Genomic DNA, 21,963 nt, shown 5'->3' on the forward strand with positions numbered 1-21,963 from the left:
GGCCGGGCGGACTGCTTCGGATTGCCGAAGCTTCATTTGCAACACTGGGATTTGGACCTTAAATTCAGATTTGGATAGCTCACCTTTACATCTTATTTATTCACGTTATGTTTGTTTTGTGTTCATGCTACACACACACACACACACACACACACACACACACACACACACACACACACACACACACACACACACACACACACACACACACACACACACACACACACACACACACACACACACACACAGTGTGGTGTATTATGTGAATTCAGAGTTTATGCAACAGGCCAACACATAACTGTAGTTGGGCACTATAAATACATTAGTTTGGGGCTGGAACTTTGTCATGACCTACTTCTTTGGCAGTGTACAGATTCACCTTCAATTTCTTTGAAGTTTCTGGGCTTTGACGAAAATTACAGAAGAAGCTTCAAAGTGTCAAAGAATGTCATTCGTTCCAGAAATGTGAGTTTGTTTAAAAATTAGTTCAAAATGCTTTTTCGTGTCAAATTTAACTATAGATGTCAAGGAAGAAATTGGACAGGTAAAAAAATGCTTAAAATTCCACCCACTCTACTCTTTCAAGATTGTTCACGTGTCTTCAAGTGTCTCTACCTCAGAATCAGGTGTCATCCCATAAGTAACACAGCTATTCCAGCTTTTTGAAGCAGAGTGCACCCTCCACAATCAACCCCCATTAGGATGAATGGAGGGGACCTGCCATTAGACTGGCAAGCCATAAAATTACATTTTGGTTGAATTTTGACATGGAAAAATATTCAAACTGTCAACTTATAATAAAGTAAAGAATAAGTGATGTACACTTAATGATTTACAACAATAATCATAAAACGTTAAAAGCATTTTATAATTACTTAATTATACAGTAAAGTATCATACTTCATAAATGCTGGACAATCACTGACATTTTCTTTACAGGGATCTATATGTTGCTGGCTTGCAGACCACTGTGACCACCAGACAGTGGGTCGGTTCCCAAGGGTCCCGGACCAATTTCTATGGGGCGCGCCGCGCGATTATGTTTTGTTTCATACATATAAAAAACAAAACTATATATATATATGTCTTAAGGCTGTCAAACTTATCGCGTTAACGGCGTTAATTCATTTAGTTAATTAATTGCTTTCAAATATTTAACGCAATTAACGCATTGTGACGGCCCGAAATGGTCCCCGCGCCGTCTGTTCATGACACCTGTCACTCAACCCTGTCAACCGCCTGTTTTAAATGCCCTGTTGATTTCGCCTGGTGTGCGAGTGTGGAGAAAGACAGAGCAAGACAGAGCGAGAGAGGGACGTTCAGTGTTGGACCTGGGTGTGTGGACGAGGAAGCCAGTCCCTCGATTTTCACCGTGTTAGTTCACTGCGTTTAGTCCGATAAAGTGGCGTAGTCTCGGGCTTGTTGAAGACAACTTCCCCACAGAGCTGCAATCCTTCAAAAGCGGACGATCATAAACCACTGACGAATCCCCGCTGCCCCGCATCCTGATCTCTTTCTGTTGGCTGTCACACACGGAGCGGTGGTATTTCACTTATTTTATTTCAGGCACTTGTTTTGTTGTTTTTGGGGAGACATTAAAAGCCGCCCTGCGTGGTCAGACGGTCTTAATCATTATTTGACACTCGTTGCATTGCATGTTGCGTGAAATAGGCTATCTTTTGAAGTTTTGGGATGTGGACAATTCATTGTTTGCCGGGCACAGACAAGCCTGTGGTACCGTGGTACGAGTCTTATTTATTTTCTTTATCTATGAACTTGGGAAGGGGATTGTGAAGGTTTATTGTGCGCTGAAAAGGCCGGGTTGAAATCAAATGAATTGACGTGGTTGAAGGTTACGTATGTAACCCCGGTGTTAGGCGTTTCTGAATATATGTTTTGTTTCTTTTATTTATTTTCAACCATTCTGAACTGTTGACCTTGGGTTTATGAACTGAGTTGTTTGTTTATTTATGTGGATTGAATTCCTTCACTAAAATATTTGAAACGGACTTGAAAAGTTGTTTATTTCTCAATACAAAGGGTTTATATTTTATATGCAAGTCCTGTGTCGGTTGCAAACTTGTGGTTAAATCCAGATGAGGAAGAACTCATAAAAAAGGAGAAATAATATTTTCTCTGAGTCTACCTGGCACCCCTACTAAAATCTAATTTACAAGCGTAAATAATAATAATAATAATAACACTATCCTATGATCCTACCACACTGGATTTGTTATAATAAATAAACAGAATACTACATAGGTATGTTAAAACAAATGTATATCCGCTTTCTGTCATTTGTCTTTCCATTTCCACAACAATATACAGGAAAACATGGCATAGTTCGAATGGTGATTATCATGATTAATTCATTTTGAAGCTGTGATTAATCTGATTAAAATTTGTAATCATTTGACAGCCCTAATATTCCTTTCTTTCTCCATAAATATATATATTTTGTAGACTATTGTAGACTATTTTCACTAGTTTGGGCAAACGATTTCTCTTTTGGGTCTCGAGCTAAAACATTTGGGAACAACTGCAGACCATTGCCTACCTCCTTGTGTTCCACAAATTCAAATACAAAGAAGTGTTGTTGTAAACTAAAAGGGACAGCAGCTGTTGTTGTTGTTGTAAAATGTCAGACTGATGAAAGAAAATGAAGGATGAATTGAACAAAAACATTTAAATATTGGCCACCACTGCTCATTTCAAAGATGTATTTTGAGCTGAGAAAATAAAAAGTCAAAACTTTAAGCCTTTTCCTCAAGGCTTTCCTTTCAGAATCACATTTCTAAGAATCACCTAGAGCTTAAATGTAGAAAGAAGCTGTAGTCACCAAACTGTTTGGCCAATCTATGCAAATGATGTGTAATGTTACAAAGACAAAAAGCGGCATTGTGTAACATATTTAATACAGTGGCCAAATCCAAGCACTGCCAAACAAATATCGAATGACCTACAACACACTGGAGTAAAAAAAGAAAAAAATCATCTCTAAGAATCTATTATATTGATATCTGAGATAAAATACTATATTAGGGGATGAAATGTCCCTTTAAATATATTGACACAAAATGAAATGAAAACAATAGCAGCAGAGAATGCAATTTTTTATTGAGCCGGTGCAGTAAATAAGTCTCTGTCCGCTAAACACATATACACACAGGGTTCTTCAGGGTAGCAGATTAGATTGGTTGTACGGAGGTCCCAGACACCACGCAGCCTTAGAGGATTCAACAGTTCTAGTTATAGAGGAGAGACGGAGGCTGCCCCCCACGCACGACACACACACACACACACACACACACACACACACACACACACACACACACACACACACACACACACACACACACACACACACACACACACACACACACACACACACACACACACACACACACACACACACACACACACACACACACACACACACACACACACACACACACACACACACACACACACACGTTATGATATGCTAACAAGTTCTCACGAATTGCATTTGGATGTTTGCTCAGAGGAATCATGCATCTCATTCTCTCGCTCTCACACACAAAAATAAAGCCAGGAGAAAAACAAGCTCCATCTTCTCTTGCCTTTGAGATTTAATCCAGCCTGAGAATGAAAGTAAATACCTGCAGCCCCTATCAATTAGAGCAGGTCTAGCCCGGGAACCAATACATGATAATATATTGTGAGGCGCACACGCGCACACACACACACACACACACGCACGCACGCACGCACGCACGCACGCACGCACGCACGCACGCGCACACACTGTGTGTCCAGAGGTTCATCAGTAACGTGTACAGGTTGTGTACTCCGTGCTCTGCATTATGTGCAGCGCATGCCTCTGATCTCCTGTGGAAGATTTTTTTAATAAAAAGAGTATAACAGCAGCGCTGTGGAAACCGGTAAAGAACAGCAGTCCAGCGAGAGTGCACAAGGGTTTGTGTTAACATGTTAAGTGTTGCAGCAGCATAACAGCGGAACACTGGCATGCATGAAGACTGCGGTGATTTAAAAGGAGATGGACAGACAGAGAGAGAAAGAGAGGGGGATAAAATGCTAATATGCTGAAAGAGCACGAGAGCACAGACTAAAATCCCCCAAGACATCATAGACATCACAGGATCATGACGACCATGGCGCCGGAGGAAACATCCACAAGACTGTGGCGATCTTAGACATGATTTATACTTTCGGCATAAAAGGCATAAATCGGGCATAAATCGGGCTTTAGAAGGTTGGATTGTGTCTCAGCGTGAACGATTCTATGATTGTTTAACTATAAAGAAAACTAATAACGAAATCAACATATGGAAAATCTTTGGGCTTTCTTTGTCCAGACATGCGAGTGCATTGAAAGATCCGACAGGTAAACATGGTAGAAATTCTAAATACCGAGCACAGCTAGAAAAAGAAATGGCTGGAAAATTGTGGCTGGAAAGCGGGCCGGGTTATTGAATACATGTGTCACAAAGAACAGGGGAAGAGAGAGAGAGAGAGGGAGAGAGGGAGGGGGAGTTGGGGAGAAAAGGAGGGAGGGCTCTCTGATATTTCGTTTGACCGCACACTTGGCTCTGTGGCCTTTTAGAAAAACATGCAAGTAAATTGGGTCAGAGTTCAATGCAGACTTCGCGCTCCCAGACTTGACACTTCGCTCACGGCAGATAAGGAGGTCACAGCCTCTGTCGTTTCCTATGACTAGGCACATACTTTCTTTCTTCAGGGGGGGAAAAAAGGAAGCTACATAATCCTTTCAACTGATTACAACACTATGTTCCATGTAGATCATGATGCTACAAAATACATGGTGAGAAAAAAGAAAAAAACCCCATTATAATTAAAACAGCTGCTATATTTAGCATTGTGTCATTTCTAAATGCATCCAATGCATTAACTTGCTGTGTTTCATTCCAGGGCTAAAGGCTGAATGTAATATTGTAATGCACATAATGAGTGTACACATTAACAGAACCACCTGCTCAAGCCGAGAAGGTCCCAGGTGAATCTGGCTCCATGCTACAGTCCCTAGTTGATTTGGCCTGACTGTTAAATTAACTTCAGTAAGGTTTAACATTATTCATTTAGCACACGTGAGGTTGGACGCCCCAAGGGGTTTATAAATAGGGCTTGTAATGTAGAACACCGTTGCGTGGCGCAATCTATTGAATGACTCCACAGTCTAGAGACACCTAGTAAACATTCCAGCACAGAGCTAGTTCCAATGTCACAGGTTCAAATCCAGACCACAATCTCTGACAGACTAAGACTGACATCACACTTTACTCTCACTTTCGTCTCTCTCTCTCTCTCTCTCTCTCTGCAATTTGTTTTTATAATAATTTGTTTTGACCCATCACCGTCTGTATAGACACAATTGATTATGCGATTACAATGCATTCCTTTGGGTTATGGGAACGATGCTGCTTGGATTTGGACTCGCAGCTCCAACTGATGGAAACATTGTTGCTCGTCAGTGACACTGGGGTAGGGAGGCCAGAGGACATCGCTTAGAGTATATATGAATAGAGACGGCACCCGGAGGAAACCATGAGGCGAAATGGACATAGTGGCCAAATTTGTCATTGCAGCTCGAGCCAGCGCTGGTCCGTTGACTATCATTGCGCGTTTCATACGTGAACGCGCGCAAACGGCGCAATGATAGTCAACGACCAGCGCGTTCATGTATTTGGGGCAAATCCATCCCAGAATGAACTCTGTTCCTACCAGGAAGGAGGAGTGAAATCGCCTCATGCGCTTTTGAGCAACTTAATGCAAGTGGGTGGGAGGAGAACTCTGGTCGGGTGCCGTCTTTATTCATATATACTCTAAGGTTGCTCGTCAGTGACACTCAAGCCCCCAGTAAGGCTATCCAACGTTGAAGATGCCACTACCTACTGGCGAAATGTGGAATTGCAGCACTTTAATGGAAGTGGACATTCATGACGTCACGTGCGTAAGCCCGGACCTCAATTTGGCTAGGCTAAACTTCCGCTCTCTCGAGCCATTGAGTTATAATTATACTTCCGGAAGTCCTCCGGGGGGGGGGGGGGGGGGGGGGTCTCTATCCTTCATTATACTCTATGGTGACACTGGGGTAGGGAGGCCAGAGGACAAGTTCAAGTAGAGCGGTGTGCATGGTAAGAAAAATCAAATGTCAAATAGTAGTCTAACACTGTCATTGCAAGAATGCAGTGTGTGTGTGTGTGTGTGTGTGTGTGTGTGTGTGTGTGTGTGTGTGTGTGTGTGTGTGTGTGTGTGTGTGTGTGTGTGTGTGAGAGAGAGAGAGATACGGAACAAGAGAGAGAGATACGGAGAGAGAGCCCAAGAGAGTGAGTGAATTTAGTCGCTCAAAAACAATAATGACAGTAAACGTGTACAACTCAGCTGGTTATTATCTGAACGTGAATAATAATTAAAATAAATACACCCACACACTGTTAATCTGCTCGGTACAAGAGGCCTTGCCATGATGAAATTCATTGTTTGCCTCTATACTGGCCCTCTCGCTTATAGTTTCAATGTACGGTCCTACGGATAGTCTACTGTTAGACGGTTGAGAGGTTCTTAGTTTACTTGTGATCCTAGATAACCATTTATATGCACTATTACCTTGTGTGTGTTTTTTTGCTAATTAAATCCCTCTGGATTAAGAGCATCTGCTAAATGCCTCAATTGTAATTGTAAATTTGGTGAGATCACTGTTGATACATAGGGTGTAGCAATTCCCTCTCTTAGTTCACCAGGGATTAATGGGGTCAACAACCTCTGAGCAGCCCACTTGTCTGGAACACAAGCAGTGTCAATCACAGCCAGAGAGGTGTAGCCAGGCGGAGGAGGATGGGGCAGTAGGGTTGTCCATCTATTCTACCTGCAGTCAACTTCTCCAGCAGGGAGTAGACACCATAATCACATACACTCGTCCCTTATCCCTCTGTACTTCACCCTCTGTCCTTCCTGCCTTCTCATTGTTAATCAAGTCCTGTTGTAGGGTAGTAGTTCTGTGCTAATGATTTCTGGTCAATAGCCCGCTAACACTGAGCCCCTCTGACTAAAACCTTTAGGGTCAAAGGGCAAGCGAAGTAAGATAGGCTGCTAATCAACTGGAGTCTGTATGCCATGTACAGTGTCGTCAGACACCTGTCTGTTGGGCCAGAGAACAGAAACACATCAGGAAGATTTGTACAGCCCGTTTCCACTGTTTTCTGGATTTCACAATATTCACAGTAATCAACTGTAGGCCATGGAATGCTTAAACTGTTGTAAGTAATGCACACTAACTTCCATTGTATGGCACGCTCATAAACAGTATTACATTTTCTTAAGTCATATTATGTCTATTATTTCACCCAGAGAAGACATTGTGTGGTCGCGATAGACGGCCTAGTAAGGTTGGGCGTTATGCCACTTTCCTCCTATCGCCCATAGTCTGCCCAAAAATCACAGATGGACGATATATTCGTGCTATAAAAGCAATGTGAGAACAGCGTGTCACATTGCTGACACATGTCGGGAAAAAAAGGCATATCTACAGTGACGTTTGGGCCACGTTGAGAGCTTGTAGATCTGCCTGTTTTTGCAGCAGCGGTGTCAGGGTAAGAAGAACGTGACAGCACGTTCACGTTGTCAACAAAATAACAGATTACAGACGGAGATGAAGTGAAGTTGAATCAGACACCATGGCTGATGTTGTTGTTAGCTTAGCCTGCTGCTAACGCTTTGACACTTATCGTCTTTTCCTTCAACCCCCCGACTTCATGAGTCGCGCATTGAAGCACGTCAGTTGTGATGAGACACGAGACAGCAGTTTGTATTCTGGTGTATATTATTAAACTGGGTCCAGAGTGTAAATAGCATGTACAGTAGCCTCAGTCCTAGCCTTACAACTTCCCCGATGCTGCTGCTGGGGCAATGGAGCATGCCATTACAACAGGAGTCATTTGGCTTGCTGGGTAAGTCTTATGTCTTATGTCTAAGTCTATGACTTAACTTACATTTTTGTCTTTGTAGTATTCCACGAGCAGTAACTTCAAGACAAAGGCAGGACCAGATATTATGCTTTCACATTGTGTGTGTTTGTCTCCCGAGCTAATATTGCAAACTACTACACCAATCAGCCTCAAATCCCCAAGCACACTTCCAGTAGGCCAAGCAACCCAGTGAAATAAATTAATACAAAAATACACCTGTGTGAAGTGAGGGGCGCTCTTACCCCATACATCATCATATCATCTCATTCCGGCCAATAACATCCTATGTCCACTTTCCTGCCATTAATAATCAATGGCATTTAATGTTTGTATTGGGACAATGACGTAACAATGGTTCCGAATCCTAGTTACGTTGCAGCGCAATGGGAAGAAGGAAATTGTGGGATTTCACAGACTCCACTTCATGTTTCAGCTGTGTTTTTAAACCCAGTATTGTGCCCTTCACATGTAGTAACGGATGGGTTATTATTATTATGTGTTGTTTTTTGGGGTGAAACCCCCAATACCAATTTCTTCCTAACCGTTTTTTTACAAAATCATGTTGATAATTGTTAGATAAATTCTTATTTGTTTACACGTCATGTCAAGTTGGTCATCATATTCTGTTGGTCAACACAGATAGAACTTTGGCCCAGACCGTGTTCCATATAGGTTAGTCATATTTGGTCATCTTGCCCTTTTTATCATTTTACCCTTAGTCTACTGCCCGTTTACACAGCGTTGTTCTACTTATCCATAAAATGTCATGTCATCCATGTTTATGGCCAAAATATGTTTTCATCTGTCCCATTTAATATCTTATAGAAGTCGCCATGCTGTCTGCCAGCCCCAAACTCGCATTAATGAGGTCTATTTTGATTTTTGCCTACATGTACTTGACCTTGTTGTCTAGTGAAAAAATAGATAGCCGCTCAGAGGAGTACTTTCTCTGTCAGAGTTCACAGAAGCCGTAACTCAGTGCAGGGAAAGAAAGTTATCAGCAGGTTGACATACAGTAGCAACGCCAGCCTGTGCGCCTTCCCGGCTCCAAGCGGCATCAATGTGCGGGACAGAGGAGATGAATTCTACGTCACGAGTCTCACGACACCAGTCTCATCATCTATGTGCTGGTCCAATGAGTGCTCGACAACCAGCACCACCGTGGGACATTACGGATATGAACTATTTACCAACCAATGAACTAAATATCAACAAATGTCGTCATCTGGAGTACAAAGCGATGGACAATGCTGGGGAGTTCAGTTCGGATCCATCTTGGAACAATTTGAATACTCTAAATTATATTGATGTATTGTACTATTATCTGAACTTCAGCACATTCCTCTGTAAATTGACTTTATACCTACTAAAAAATAATGTTAAAACCTTAAACCTTCCTCTCAGAACTTCATTTCGTCTGCCTCCAAATTATTCTTTAAGGTCTTTCTATTTTTTAATGGTACAGTGGCTGTCATTCAGGATTTAAAAGGGCTATTCACTCATTTTTAAGGTAAAGACAGCACTGTCTTTGGGTCTCCCTGCTGGGCTATTGAAGGTATTTATATACAGTCCTTTAAAACTATTACAGTATTCATATAGGTATCATTTTATATCTAGCAATATGTATATTGACAAAAAAAACATATAGGGCGCTGGTCCTTTAAGAAAAGCGTAGGAGGGGTCTAACCATAGAGTATATAAAAGGATAGAGACTGAACTGGCGCGAAGCTCCGCCCCCCCAGCTATTCATGTCAGTGGAAGTTGCTCAGTGGCGTTTTGAAGCACCTGGAAGACTGCCGGAAGTACCGTCTCAGAACGTCTACTTCCGCATTTGACCACCAAATTTTGGTGGTCAAATGCGTTAGTGCAACCGAGTGCTCAATGTTAAAGCCCAGCTGCACAGGGTTTCCCGGTCATGAATCCACGGGTCCGCCTGTAGTCCCTCCTCCTACCACTAGGGCCCAGAGCTTCAACGTTGAATAGCCTCACTGGCCCCTACAGTATATTCTTTCTACGTCCGAGCATAGACATGGTAACGCCCCGCCTGCCTCTGATTGGCCTACCGACACTGCCCGTCTTGCCTGTCCTCCGAGATACAAGGCTACTCTGTGGTGGGAAATAATACAAGTACAAGAGAATGGCAACACTCGACAGTAATTTGTAATTTTTTGTAGAAGAGGCAAACTAATATTGTTTGTGCCGTTTGCTTTGATTGAATAATTGATTGAACACGTATAGGCCTATGTACTATGATTTGATTTGGCTGTGTTCTAAATTAGATTAAATTAGATAGATTTTAGATAGATTTTAGATAGATTTGTGCTCCACTGAGCACCCCTTTCTTGTTTGAAACTACCAATTTCCACTTGGGGCTAAAATGGTTATTGTGTTCCACTTCCATGATTTTTTTTTTTTTATCACAGACTTATGATAGACTTGTGTTAGAAGCTGTTATTTTTAGTAAATTACCTGCAGGCAACTTGCTATACCCTCATGACTTCTTCATGTATGTATCAATGAAGAAGTCATATGCAATATGATTAATAAGGTAAGCTATCCGAACAATATAGCTACTATGTATACCAACATTAAGAAATGCATTATTTAATTCAGCTCTTCACTTCACTGCTTGTTAATGCACAAACAAGCATTTTATGTCAGACTTAATTATACAGAAATATTATGGTTATTGAATAGTGTTATAAGGAGAAGTTACACTCAAATGATTTACTAGGCTATTAGTAGCCTATATTCCCTATAACATGTTCTAGTCTAGACAGCCTACCAACAAGTGAATATAGCTTGTTGATTTGAAGCTTTTTTCCTTTTTAACATTTACTAGTGAAGCCTAACCTCGCGTCACCAGGCTTTCCACCTCGGAGGAAAGCCTGGTCTGTGTTACAAAATTGCCATGTGAACCGGTCTGGAGCGGATGATATCGCTACGTCATGTTGTAGTATTGTTTTGTAATCATCAGGCAGGAACAATCATCTGGAACTTCCTTTCCCTCAAACCGGAAGAATAACAATAAAAGCTCTCGTAGCCTGCGGCTTTTATTTAGATAAATCGTTATGAGGGAAAGGAAGTTCCGGAATAATCTTAAATTTGTGTCTCTCTTTCATTCATTATGACCCGATTTGTAGGTCAGCTCATGTGTGCGCTTTGTTGATGCTCGCAAGCCCCACGTCAAAAGACATTTCTGGCAGAAACTGAGACGGTCAGCTAAAAGTACTTTATTAAACCATAAGCCATGACAATTATTATCATCACTTAATACTTTATTTATTTATACATATTTGTTTTGCCAAGTTCATATTCAGCTTTTGTTCAATTATGATTTTGAACGTACACTGTGCGGCTGGAACTGGAACATCAGTGTTGTAAAGCAATGTGCACAGCGGAGCATTACTGTGGTTGACTGGACAAACAGCGCAGTGTGCTAGAGTAGCAGAATATTTCAGGTCAGACTCTATCGGGGATGCGGTAGTGACGCGCCACACAGAGTGCTGGTATGCAATGGAATCAGTGAAGCCCGATGCCAAAAAAATAAAAAGGGAAAAGAAAATCCTGTGAGGGGATTTTTTTCTCCTCTTCCTCATCACTTCCTCACCCGAAACTTCACAACAAACGGCATCGCCCGCGCACTGAAATCCAAGGAGGTCGCACGTTGTTCACAGCCAACCTAAAAGCCAGGAGAGAGCGAGGATAATCACCCACTGAAGCGCCAGCAGGCAAATATTTCCAACTCCTCCGTTGAGCACGTACCGCCTTTATTGTGCCTTTCAGGTGAAACATCAAAACACATTGGTCTCCATTTCCTCTCAATATAACCTCTGCATTGCTCCCATCCCCCTCTACCTCTGCCTGACACACACACACACACACACACACACACACACACACACACACACACACACACACACACACACACACACACACACACACACACACACACACACACACACACACACACACACACACACACACACACACACACACACACACACACACACACACTTCTCAGAGGAGCAGAGAGGAGCACTCTTATCTTGTGCGTTTCAGCTGTCTGCGCTAATTCAATAAACTTCAGTGGAACAAAATGAACACAGGAATAACGGCGAGAGAGCGGGGGAGGGATGAAAGAAGAGGCCAAGCAAACGGTGGAAGCAAGAGGAAGGCAGAGACAGAGACAGAAAAACAGAGATGCAAAATGATAAAGTTTAAACATCAGAGAGAGAGAAAGATAGAGAGAGAGAAAGGGAACGTAAAAAACAGGTGTGGTACTATATAAATACATGGACCAAATTTTCTGCAATATAGTTGCCCCTCCCCCCCTCTTATGTGCTCAACCCAGGGTGCATCCTCCCTCACCCCTCCCCAGCTACTCCTGCCATAATGGACACAGTATGGCACACAAAAGCTTGCATGGAATATCAGCATCCAAGGAACCTTCCGGCACTGCACTGAGAAATAAATTGCTTCTGCTAATGTTCCTTTCATTACCGCGCAGCCCTTAATTGTGCTGCTGACAGGCCTGCCGGCTATGAGGGTGCTGATGGGAGCGCAGAGAACAGAGATGGGCATGCTAAAGCCCCCACCATCCAGGGGCCCCTGGGTGCGCCGCTAAGCCCTGGGCCCACTTCCTGTACACAGTGGGGGAACAGTACATTGGTTCTCGACTGGTTTCACATTATGGGGGACTTGAATTTTGGGATGACCGTGAAGTCATGAGCACAACATGCAAGACAACCTCCTCCGTAGTGTTAACATTATTCTTTGTCCATGATACTGTCAGAACCATCTCACAAACTACTTGTTTGGAACCGTTTACAAATGTGTGGGCAGCAAAACTGCAAAAAAACAGGTGCAAAGGAGGCTAAAAAAGTAATCTTATTATTTATTTATTTTTATCCATTTGCAAAACGTGGTATGTCAAAATCTGATATAAAAAAAGAACGACCATGGTCTCTTAATTTCATACAAACGTAATAGTCAATTTTCCCAGGAGATCGCCATTAGCATTGCAAATGGAAAGTCCTTCTGGTGAGCATGGAGCCACAAATGAAAGCCATGAGTGGTAAATGTGCTGCATGAAAAGGTGCAGGTGCCCGATTTCTTTTCATAACAGTGGAAGTGACATCATCAGTAGATAGGTCCTCTGGTGCCAGGCTCTGGGGGGGGGGTCAAAGGGGGTTAGAGTCTCAAGGACATCAAAGGGACTTCAATCTAAGAAACAACAGACCTGCCCAATGTCAACTGTCACTTAACCCCTTCACTGACCCCGCCAACACTTCAGCAGCAGGCCAAGAGTTGGCAGAGGAACTTAATCAAGAGTTCTCCTGTTTCAAAAGCCCTCTATTCAGGCTAGCTGGAAGCAACGGTCCACAGGAACAAAAGCCCACAAAGTGGGAATGGTTATTTTTTTGTTTCCACGTGGAGCTAGAAGCTTCACCATGGCTCAGGAAGGAACCATGTTGGAAAGGGTCGGTGGTGAGATGGGGGGGGGGGGTTTAGAGAACTGAAAGAAGAGCAGGGCCACTAAGACGGGAATATAGAGACAAACTGGATAGGGAAGAGAAGGCAGATAAAGGATAGGTAAAACAGGGACAGAGAAAAGGAAAGAGAAAGTTCAACTAGCCTGAGAGGAGCTGAAATACAGTGGACTCTCATTTCCCTTACTTTCCTAACGACTATGTTCACCCAAAAAACATGGAGTGAAACACATTCAGTGCAGACTATCGCAAAGGAAGCACAGATGTGTTCCTAAAAAGGTAGGGTAAAAGATAAGGGACAACTTCCGATTTTTACAGTAGGGATGTGCACAGCTAGGTAGCAGAAGTGAAGACTTTGCTAGTTGTACGTGCAGTACTGTACTTCATAAAATATTGGCCTATGAATGTACATTGCAGATGTCTAGCATTCAAAACCAGATATATTTACTGTTCACTGAAATTTAATGTATATACAGTAATATATTGATGAAGTATTCTTGTATTTAATAATACTGTATATAATATCTATAGTTTGGCTGAGTCATCATAATGCAGATGTATCCGACTGTTCAAACACAGGTTTCCAACATATATAAAACATATTTATTGTTTATGACAATAATGCCCATTATGGGCGTGCCCATGTATGGAGTTGACTCATTTGTTTGCACCTACTGCCATGAAGCCATATTTGGGCATAGCTGGGTTTTGGGGGTCTTATTTGTTAAACAGAAGATAGGAATTTGCAAGATCTACATTTTTGAATGGTGTAAACCACTCCTACAACTGGCTTTTGTGTGCAGAAAAAAATGAGCATGGTTGCTATGTTCAAAATAATTTCTGACGTAATTAAATCACACCCGGGTGAACTGGATGACCGTAGCAACCGTGCTCATTTTTTCTGCACAAAAAAGCCAGTTGTGAAATCACATCCGGGTGTGATTTCATTACGTCAGACATTACGTCAGACCACAGCTGATCATGCTATATAAAACCTTACACCACTCAGTTCACACGGGTGTGATTTTTTACAAAACAATGGCTCATATATTCCAATCATATTGCATAACTCAATATTATATAACTCAGCACTGACTACGATCTTACATTTAAAAGTTGTATTATAGGATGAGATCATGTGCAATAAATTAACGTACATATCATTCAGGAACATTTTTAAATGAATGTCGGGGGGAAAGAAACCATGTGTGTCTGTTCAATGCCTGTGTGTATGGCGGCAACACTTCTGATGTCATCAAATGATTCACACTTACAGTCTCTTTAATTATTCAGAGGGTGGGCATTAACAGGGCATCTGGTAGGGTAGGGTATGGGACTTTAGACAAATCTGAAGAATGCAGCGAGAAAGATGATACAACTATGTCAAGAATGTCCACATCAAGACATTACTGTGCATACCATGCAAAAAAAAGTTGTATTGAGTGGATTATTACAACAATGAGAGTGACTTCAGAGAGAGGAGAAATTAACATATTTTGGACAGCACATGTTCCCTGGAGACTCGTCGCGTTTTTGTCACACGATAATCCCGGCAGATACGTTAAGAGAAATTGCCTGGAATGCATGTGCTGCAAGTAGCCGCGTTAACCGTCTTTTCATTCGAAGCTGAAATGAAAAAGTGAGAGGGGTAATGAGAGGGAGAGAGAGCGCAAGACTTGGAGTTTGGAGGAAAGCCAAGTTCCACCCTTAAGCTCTGCACCTCTAGACCTCCAGGTCGTGTGTCCTTTAATCAACTCCCTGTCTGTTTGTTTCCGTCTGCCTGTCTGCCAGCCTCTCGGTCAGGCAGTCAGTCAGAAAGTTTGTCCGTTAGTCCTTCAAGCTTCCACAAGCATTCTGGCCAGTGTTCCTGGGTCAAATTGGATGCGATGTGATTAACCGTCCCAACTCGAAGCATATGTTCCAAGTTGCTGAGCCTTTTCGTTTCATGAGACCGAGACCACCCCCCCCCCACCACCACCACCACCACCCCCCCACACACACACACACACGTCACGCACGCGCACACACAAAAACAGAAAGAAAAAGGGAGAAAAAGAAAAACAAAGTCAAAGAAAAATAATCTAAACACCAACTGAGCTGAACCGTGTGTGCACGTATTTCTGTCACAGAGACGGGGTCTCATGCCCCTAAGAATGTTCTCTTTGACTTCAAGGTCGCGTTCCAAAGCATTAGCATGTAATTGCCGCTGATGGCGTGTGCGCGCTAACCCCCCTCTGCATGTGTGTATATATGTGCATGTACATGTGGGTCAGAAAGGGATACCTTCCGTGCTACACAAAAGCCACTGCTGTATTCCATCATAGAAATATAAATATTTCGTCCGAGGAGACATCGCCGGCGCACCACGTCGGGTGGGGGGACATTAGCAGGGATAGCGTTTCAAAGGGACGGGCTACCCCTACACCCCTCCTCATGCACTTCTGCGTTTCCTTCTTTCTGGTTCAAGAAAAACACCCACCTTTAGTTATGAGTAAATGATGTGGATGCAGTGAGAAAGAAGGCCAGGCTAAGTCGGATCATTATCTCTCACATCTAAACAAGGTCTTTCTTTCCCAGAACAGAGTACATATTCTACAGGCACACGCGGTGGGGGGAAGGGTCGATGGGAGCCTTGTGTGTGTGCATGTGTGGTTTGATAGGAGCGAGAGTGTGTGTGTGTGTGTGTGTGTGTGTGTGTGTGTGTGTGTGTGTGTGTGTGTGTGTGTGTGTGTGTGTGTGTGTGAGAGAGATACTGGGGTTTCCACTCTAAGTTTAAGAATGAATGGCTCAAACACAGAGGGCTCTGTCAGGACCAGGAAACAGCCTAATGTATTTATCCAAACACATATTCAGTGAGAGGCCCCACTACCTCAACACATCCCTCCTCCCCAAGGGCCTCACTTCTAAACATGACCAAAACTAAAATGGAAGAATAGTACCGATTTATCCTAATGCTGGACTGAAATTACTCAAGGGTTTTGTGCACTTTTGTTACTATATTTTTCAAAAGCGACAAATGTTTCACAAAAATAATTGTTCACTTAACCTTGGCTCGGCTGAGCCCGCAAGCATTTATTCTATGTAGAAAACAAATATCTGTTCAGAATCTGAATGACAGTATGTGGAAATATTCATAACATTTTCAAGTATTTTCGCACCAGCGTCCTGCCAAGCTGATGTACTTAATTAACAGCTTCCGTCTGTCACAGAGACAACACAGACAATTATTTTAATCCAATTTCTTCTTTTTTTACTTCTTTGGCCTTGTTTACAGCACAACATGATGGACCATTGTAACACAACCAGTCAACAACCACTTTCACAGCTTTAATTTGTGATGCCATGAAGGACTCAAGGACAATGCATTGTTGCCAAGGAAGCAGAGGTGAAAAAAGTTACTTACAAAAACATAAAATGATTAGAAATCTTTCCCAAAACACGGAACAACTCTCGACTCGATGTCAGGCTTTTCTTGCCTTCATTGATCACTGTTGGGCATCAGAGCCCATGTGTTACTGAAAATTAAGCCCTTCAACACAAGTTAATCACTTATCCAGCACCCCTTATGGTGCACAAACGCCCTCTAGGGGGTGCGTGACATGAAAAGGGTAATGGCGGTTTAATGGTGTTATTTAAGACAAACTGCAAAATCCAGTAAAACACTGTTGTAAGGAGATGTATAGAGCATATAGTATACAGCAGTTGCATGTCTCTCAGTTCAGTGACATTCTGTGATTATTTGCCATAATCATACCAGTAAGACGCCCTGAGGGCGAGAAGCGAGGTCGCCCTAAAGGGCAAATCAATATAAGGAATTTGGAATTCCTTATATTGATTTGCTGTATTTGTTGCCTGTAAAGAAACTGACCAGATAAATTCTTACCGTGCAAACACACTTGACCAAAGAAATTGATTCCATTTAGAAATGTATAAACCATGTAAGCTTGCACAGAACGTGGCTTGCCAAGTAATACCTCGGAAGGAAAAGACATATTTTAGAATGGAGAAAAATGTGAAAAACAGGACCAAGTACAAACATTTGTTATTTTTAATTATATAGTTAGGATATAGTGTAGTAGGGGTATAAAGGCAGAACATCTGGTGACTCAGGGGACGTGGTTCTAAGTCACATTCCAATTCTGCATGTGCAGCAGGTGTTGATATATCAGTCGCAAATAAAATGAACTACGTTCTGGTGACCGGTGACCCTCTCTGGTCACCCTTTCTGGCCCACCAATGAAAGGCAGAGTATAACCACATCAGACAAGAGCAATGCTAAATAACTGGGGCTGATGAATAAATGAAGAAAGCAGCCCTGATGCAGACAGAATGCTCATGCACTGCACTAAAAACATGACACGCCACAACCAATGAGAATCATTGGCTAGGGGCCCAGTGTGTAACAAACAAGGAAAGAGGCAATGTTTGGTTAGGTATATATGCATGGAAGTGGCTCTGGTTCATGTGTGTGTGTGTGTGTGTGTGTGTGTATAGCTGTCGGGAGGAAACCGCCTAACTCCATTTTTGAGGTCACACCCTTTACATCTGTGTGTTGTTTCGAAAATATTTAACCAATGGCAATTAGTAAAAAAAAAACTATATATAAAGTCACAACACCAACTTTGATGAGGCAGTATTGCTTTGTTTTCAATATATAAGGTTTTCTTAATTTCCTTTAGAAAAGAAATATTTTTTCATTTCCTGAAAAATGAACATTTTGGAGTTAGGTGGTTTCTTCCCGACAGCACAGTGTGTGTGTGTGTGTGTGTGTATGTACTGAAATGTGTACGACTATGCAAGTCTGTTTCTGAGTGCTGCATGATTCTTTCTCAAATGTGAATCTCGATTTTCCTCCACAAGAATTGAGATCACAATTCTCATTTCTTCCATGAAAATATTTATTGTCTTTAGTTGCTGAACATTACTACATTCAAAATGTGGCACCTGGAGCCATAACTACTGTGGCTTTAAACAGACAACAAAGTGCTTCACTTAAACCTCTCTTAAAGTCTGTCTCTTGTAGCAAAAACATAAGAGTAACTAAAATTAATTGGACAGCCAACTAGTGCTGCACAATTCTTGTGCAAATTTAGAAATGAGATCTCACCGGTGTCTGAATTTAGAATGTGTGTGTGTGTGTGTGTGTGTGTGTGTGTGTGTGTGTGTGTGTGTGTGTGTGTGTGTGTGTGTGTGTGTGTGTGTGTGTGTGTGCGCACACGTCACACGGTGCATATTCATGCATATGTCAAATAAACTTACATGTGAACGTGAGGAGGTTGGAAGCGGCTCTGGTTGATGTTGTAGTGTGTGAATGCCTGCGTGGGGTTGGAGCTGTACTCGTCCACCGTGATGGTCACTTTGCCATGAGCCATGCTCCCGCCGTTTGGACATGAGATTTCCCTTTCACCACGATTCAGTAGCGAACTGTGTCGCGTTCATCCTTCAGAACCACCCCGTAGAACCGAGTGGTGGCGGGTGGTTGAATCTCAAGACAGCGATGACCCAAAGGGCCAAACCAGTGCCGCAACCCGCACTCTCACACACAGCAATCTGAAAGAAAAAAGGAAACATGCATTCAACTTCTGTTTTAAACAGATATATAAAGAGATACATTTTTTTTGCCTCAGTCTTCATGAATGAAATGAATCCTTAGCCTATTTATTCTGTCATTAATATTCAAGCAGAATGACAGCAAAGAGATAGGCTACAGTAAGGAATGGAAGAGTAGCACTGAGATTTGTAGAGGCTGATTCATTTATTTATTTTATATGAATTATCAAAATACACAAATGTGATCCAATTACAGTTTTATAACATGATTCAATATATGAAGTTAGCTGTTTAAGCAATTTGATGTTATTTCTATTTGATTTACACCAACAGCAAAACATTCAATAATCTATTACTCTTACAGTAACACAGATAATCTTGCACACAATAAAAAATATGTACCAATTATAAATGTTGCTTTAAATGTGTATGTTGATGAGGTTCACACATAGTGAAACTTTCAAAAAATGTTGAGTAAAACTTGACACCTTCAAAAGCACTTGACTAAAAGGTCTGCAATGTCTTTTTAGGTGTGGCATTGCTATTAATAAACTTTGACATCAAGATGAACAAATGTCGTGAAGTAAAAATGAATGTATTGCAAGCATGTCCTTTCAGGTTTTAGTCTGCTGAAATTGTAAAATGAATAGTCTATATACACATAAATACAATAAATGTTCAAACTGAGTCTGACATTGTAGCTCAATAATTAGGCCTACCTATCCATTCCAGTAAATGTAGAAATCCTATTCAAGCTTGTACAAAGGTGATCGACCATTAAACTAACAATTACCTCCTGAAAATAGTAACATTCCAATTTGTTTTATTTCCACCATCAGCGTGGTACAGTCCTACTCATTAAAGAATATCACATGAATTAACCTCCCAGCTCCCCTGGATATGGTCCAAATCCAAACCATCCAATATATCTACAGTACAGACAAGACTAATCTTACCTATTTCATAAAGATACATCGAAAAAACGTGAAATGAGAATAAAACTACTACCTGACGAGTGTCGTATTCTATATCCTTTAAAGCACCATTCACCGAGTTTGTGGTGGTGTGTGTGTAATGTGTATCTCCCTCGATTCGTATCTTGCTGCAGTCTGACCTTCCTGATTGATGGTGAATTATCACTCTTGTCTTTGACACTCCACCTGCAGCCTGCAGTCTTTACTTTATATACTAGTAGTAGGCTACACCTCCACACAATGCTGCCTGTCACTCACTGACAACGATCAGCTTTAGAAGAAAATAGAAACTAAATAAGTCCGTAATTTATTCAGAAATCACAGCAGCGGCTCTGTGAGTTCAAGAACATGATTAATAGTGCCATTCGTTCAATAGGCTGCAACAATGTATCGAAGTAGAGTGGAGCTCTGTTGCAGCTCCAATTAAACCTATTGGTCGCAATCATAGTGCTGTAACTGTGCGAAAGTTGGGCCTCAAGATAAATTGTTAATAAGAAAGACAAATAGGCCTTTACCAAATTCCGTGTGCACTTTCATTTGTCCTCCTGGGTCACTGTAAACGTGAACTCGTGTACTTTGGACATTGGTCTATAAACATCCCATTGAATAAAAACAGAGGCCCCAAACTGTAAAACGAATTTATGCGAAAGCATTTTTTTTCTTCCCCTCGGCAGTGTGCGGTCTGCATGCGACTGCGCGCTTTACCTTGTGGCATAATAGTAGCAGCAACTAGCTGTAGCTTTAGCCTGCTAAAAACCTGCCCTGGCCATGCATTTGATTATGCACGCTTTAGCTTCGCATAGAGCCTTTTTTTTTTTTTACCCTGCACACATTGTAGCCCTTTCATTTAACATTTGAGAGCAGCACCATGCACACGTAACTTCACTAATAAATACACGACTCGCGGGGGGGTGGGGAGCAGACGACCAGAGGGGGAGAGAGAGGGAGACAGTCAGAGTAATTGACCCTTCATTACACGATCCGGGGGCTGTATGCCGCTTGCTCCAACACTGCTGTTTTCAATCATGTACAAAAGGTCTGAGAAACCCTGAACTCTCCGAGATCTGATCCGATTCCCGGTCGCCGATGCCATAAAACCACCAAAGGGCGGTCAGTGTCAGAGAACCTCTTGCTCTTCCTCGTAAATGACAAGGCACCTCTGAACCTACGGCTTTGTGTCATGGTGTTCCCCCTCCCTCCCTCCTCCCTCTCCCTTCCATGCGTACTACGATTTTCAAAGCAAAGCGAAAGGTGAAATAGCTACCTTGGTTTCTTTTTGGCCGATAAGTGTCTCGGGGTCGCCCTCTGTCTATGCTGTCAAAAAACGCAGATCCATGCAGTAGAAATGCAGATTTCCAGCGGCCGTCGGTCGGGGGGTTGCAGCAGTCTGGGCGGGTAGGGCAGAACCTTCGACCCTAGGGGACCTCCTCGGCTGGCTTCATGTGGAAACCAGACACACACACCGTCGGAGAGGGCGATAGAGAGAGGTGGAGAGAGAACGGCTTCGATCTGACAGAGCGGGGAGCCGGAGTGCAGTGAGACGGTGCTGCCACTGGGGTCAGAGAGCACAGAGAGCAGAGCACAGCCCCCCGCGCGCGCCCACGGTGTCGGGCTCGTGCATGGTGGGGCGCGCGCAGGTTTGCGCGCTCCCTCCCGCTTCTTTCCACATCCGTTTCTCCGAACGAACGAACGCTGCGTCTGGAAAGACAAGTCAGTCACGCACGCACGCATGCACACACGCACGCACGCACGCACACACACACACACACACACACACACACACACACACACACACACACACACAGCACAGCACAGCAGCCGTATGGTCTTGCTCTTGCCGGCAGCCAGAGCCAGCCGCCTCAGCTTCCATCCACATGGTGAAGTTCCGTTTTCCCTCCTCCTCTCTTTCTCGTGTTCATTTCCACGAGTTCTTCTTTGGCCATGAAAATATGCAAAAGGTAT

At 42.6% G+C, this 21,963-nt stretch overlaps 1 protein-coding gene across 2 annotated transcripts in view; it reads right to left on the reverse strand.

Moving 5' to 3' along the window:
- LOC306920291 (metallophosphoesterase MPPED2) overlaps positions 1 to 21,653 on the reverse strand; it is a 79,266-nt gene extending 57,613 nt beyond the window's left edge. The window contains exons 1-2 of one of the 2 annotated variants that reach the window (XM_079496998.1): positions 21,266 to 21,653; positions 18,737 to 19,027 (exon numbers count right to left, since the gene is read on the reverse strand). In XM_079496998.1, coding sequence (XP_079353124.1) covers positions 18,737 to 18,849 — 113 coding nt within the window. In that variant the 5' untranslated portion in view covers positions 18,850 to 19,027; positions 21,266 to 21,653. Of the gene's footprint in view, positions 1 to 18,736; positions 19,028 to 20,035; positions 20,130 to 21,265 lie in introns of those variants that run through there. The other variant, XM_079496999.1, reaches the window with a different exon arrangement.
- Between the last annotated feature and the right edge of the window lie 310 nt (positions 21,654 to 21,963).

This window comes from Electrona antarctica, assembly GCF_951216825.1.
Source record: "Electrona antarctica genome assembly, chromosome: 3".
Lineage (NCBI taxonomy): Eukaryota > Metazoa > Chordata > Actinopteri > Myctophiformes > Myctophidae > Electrona > Electrona antarctica.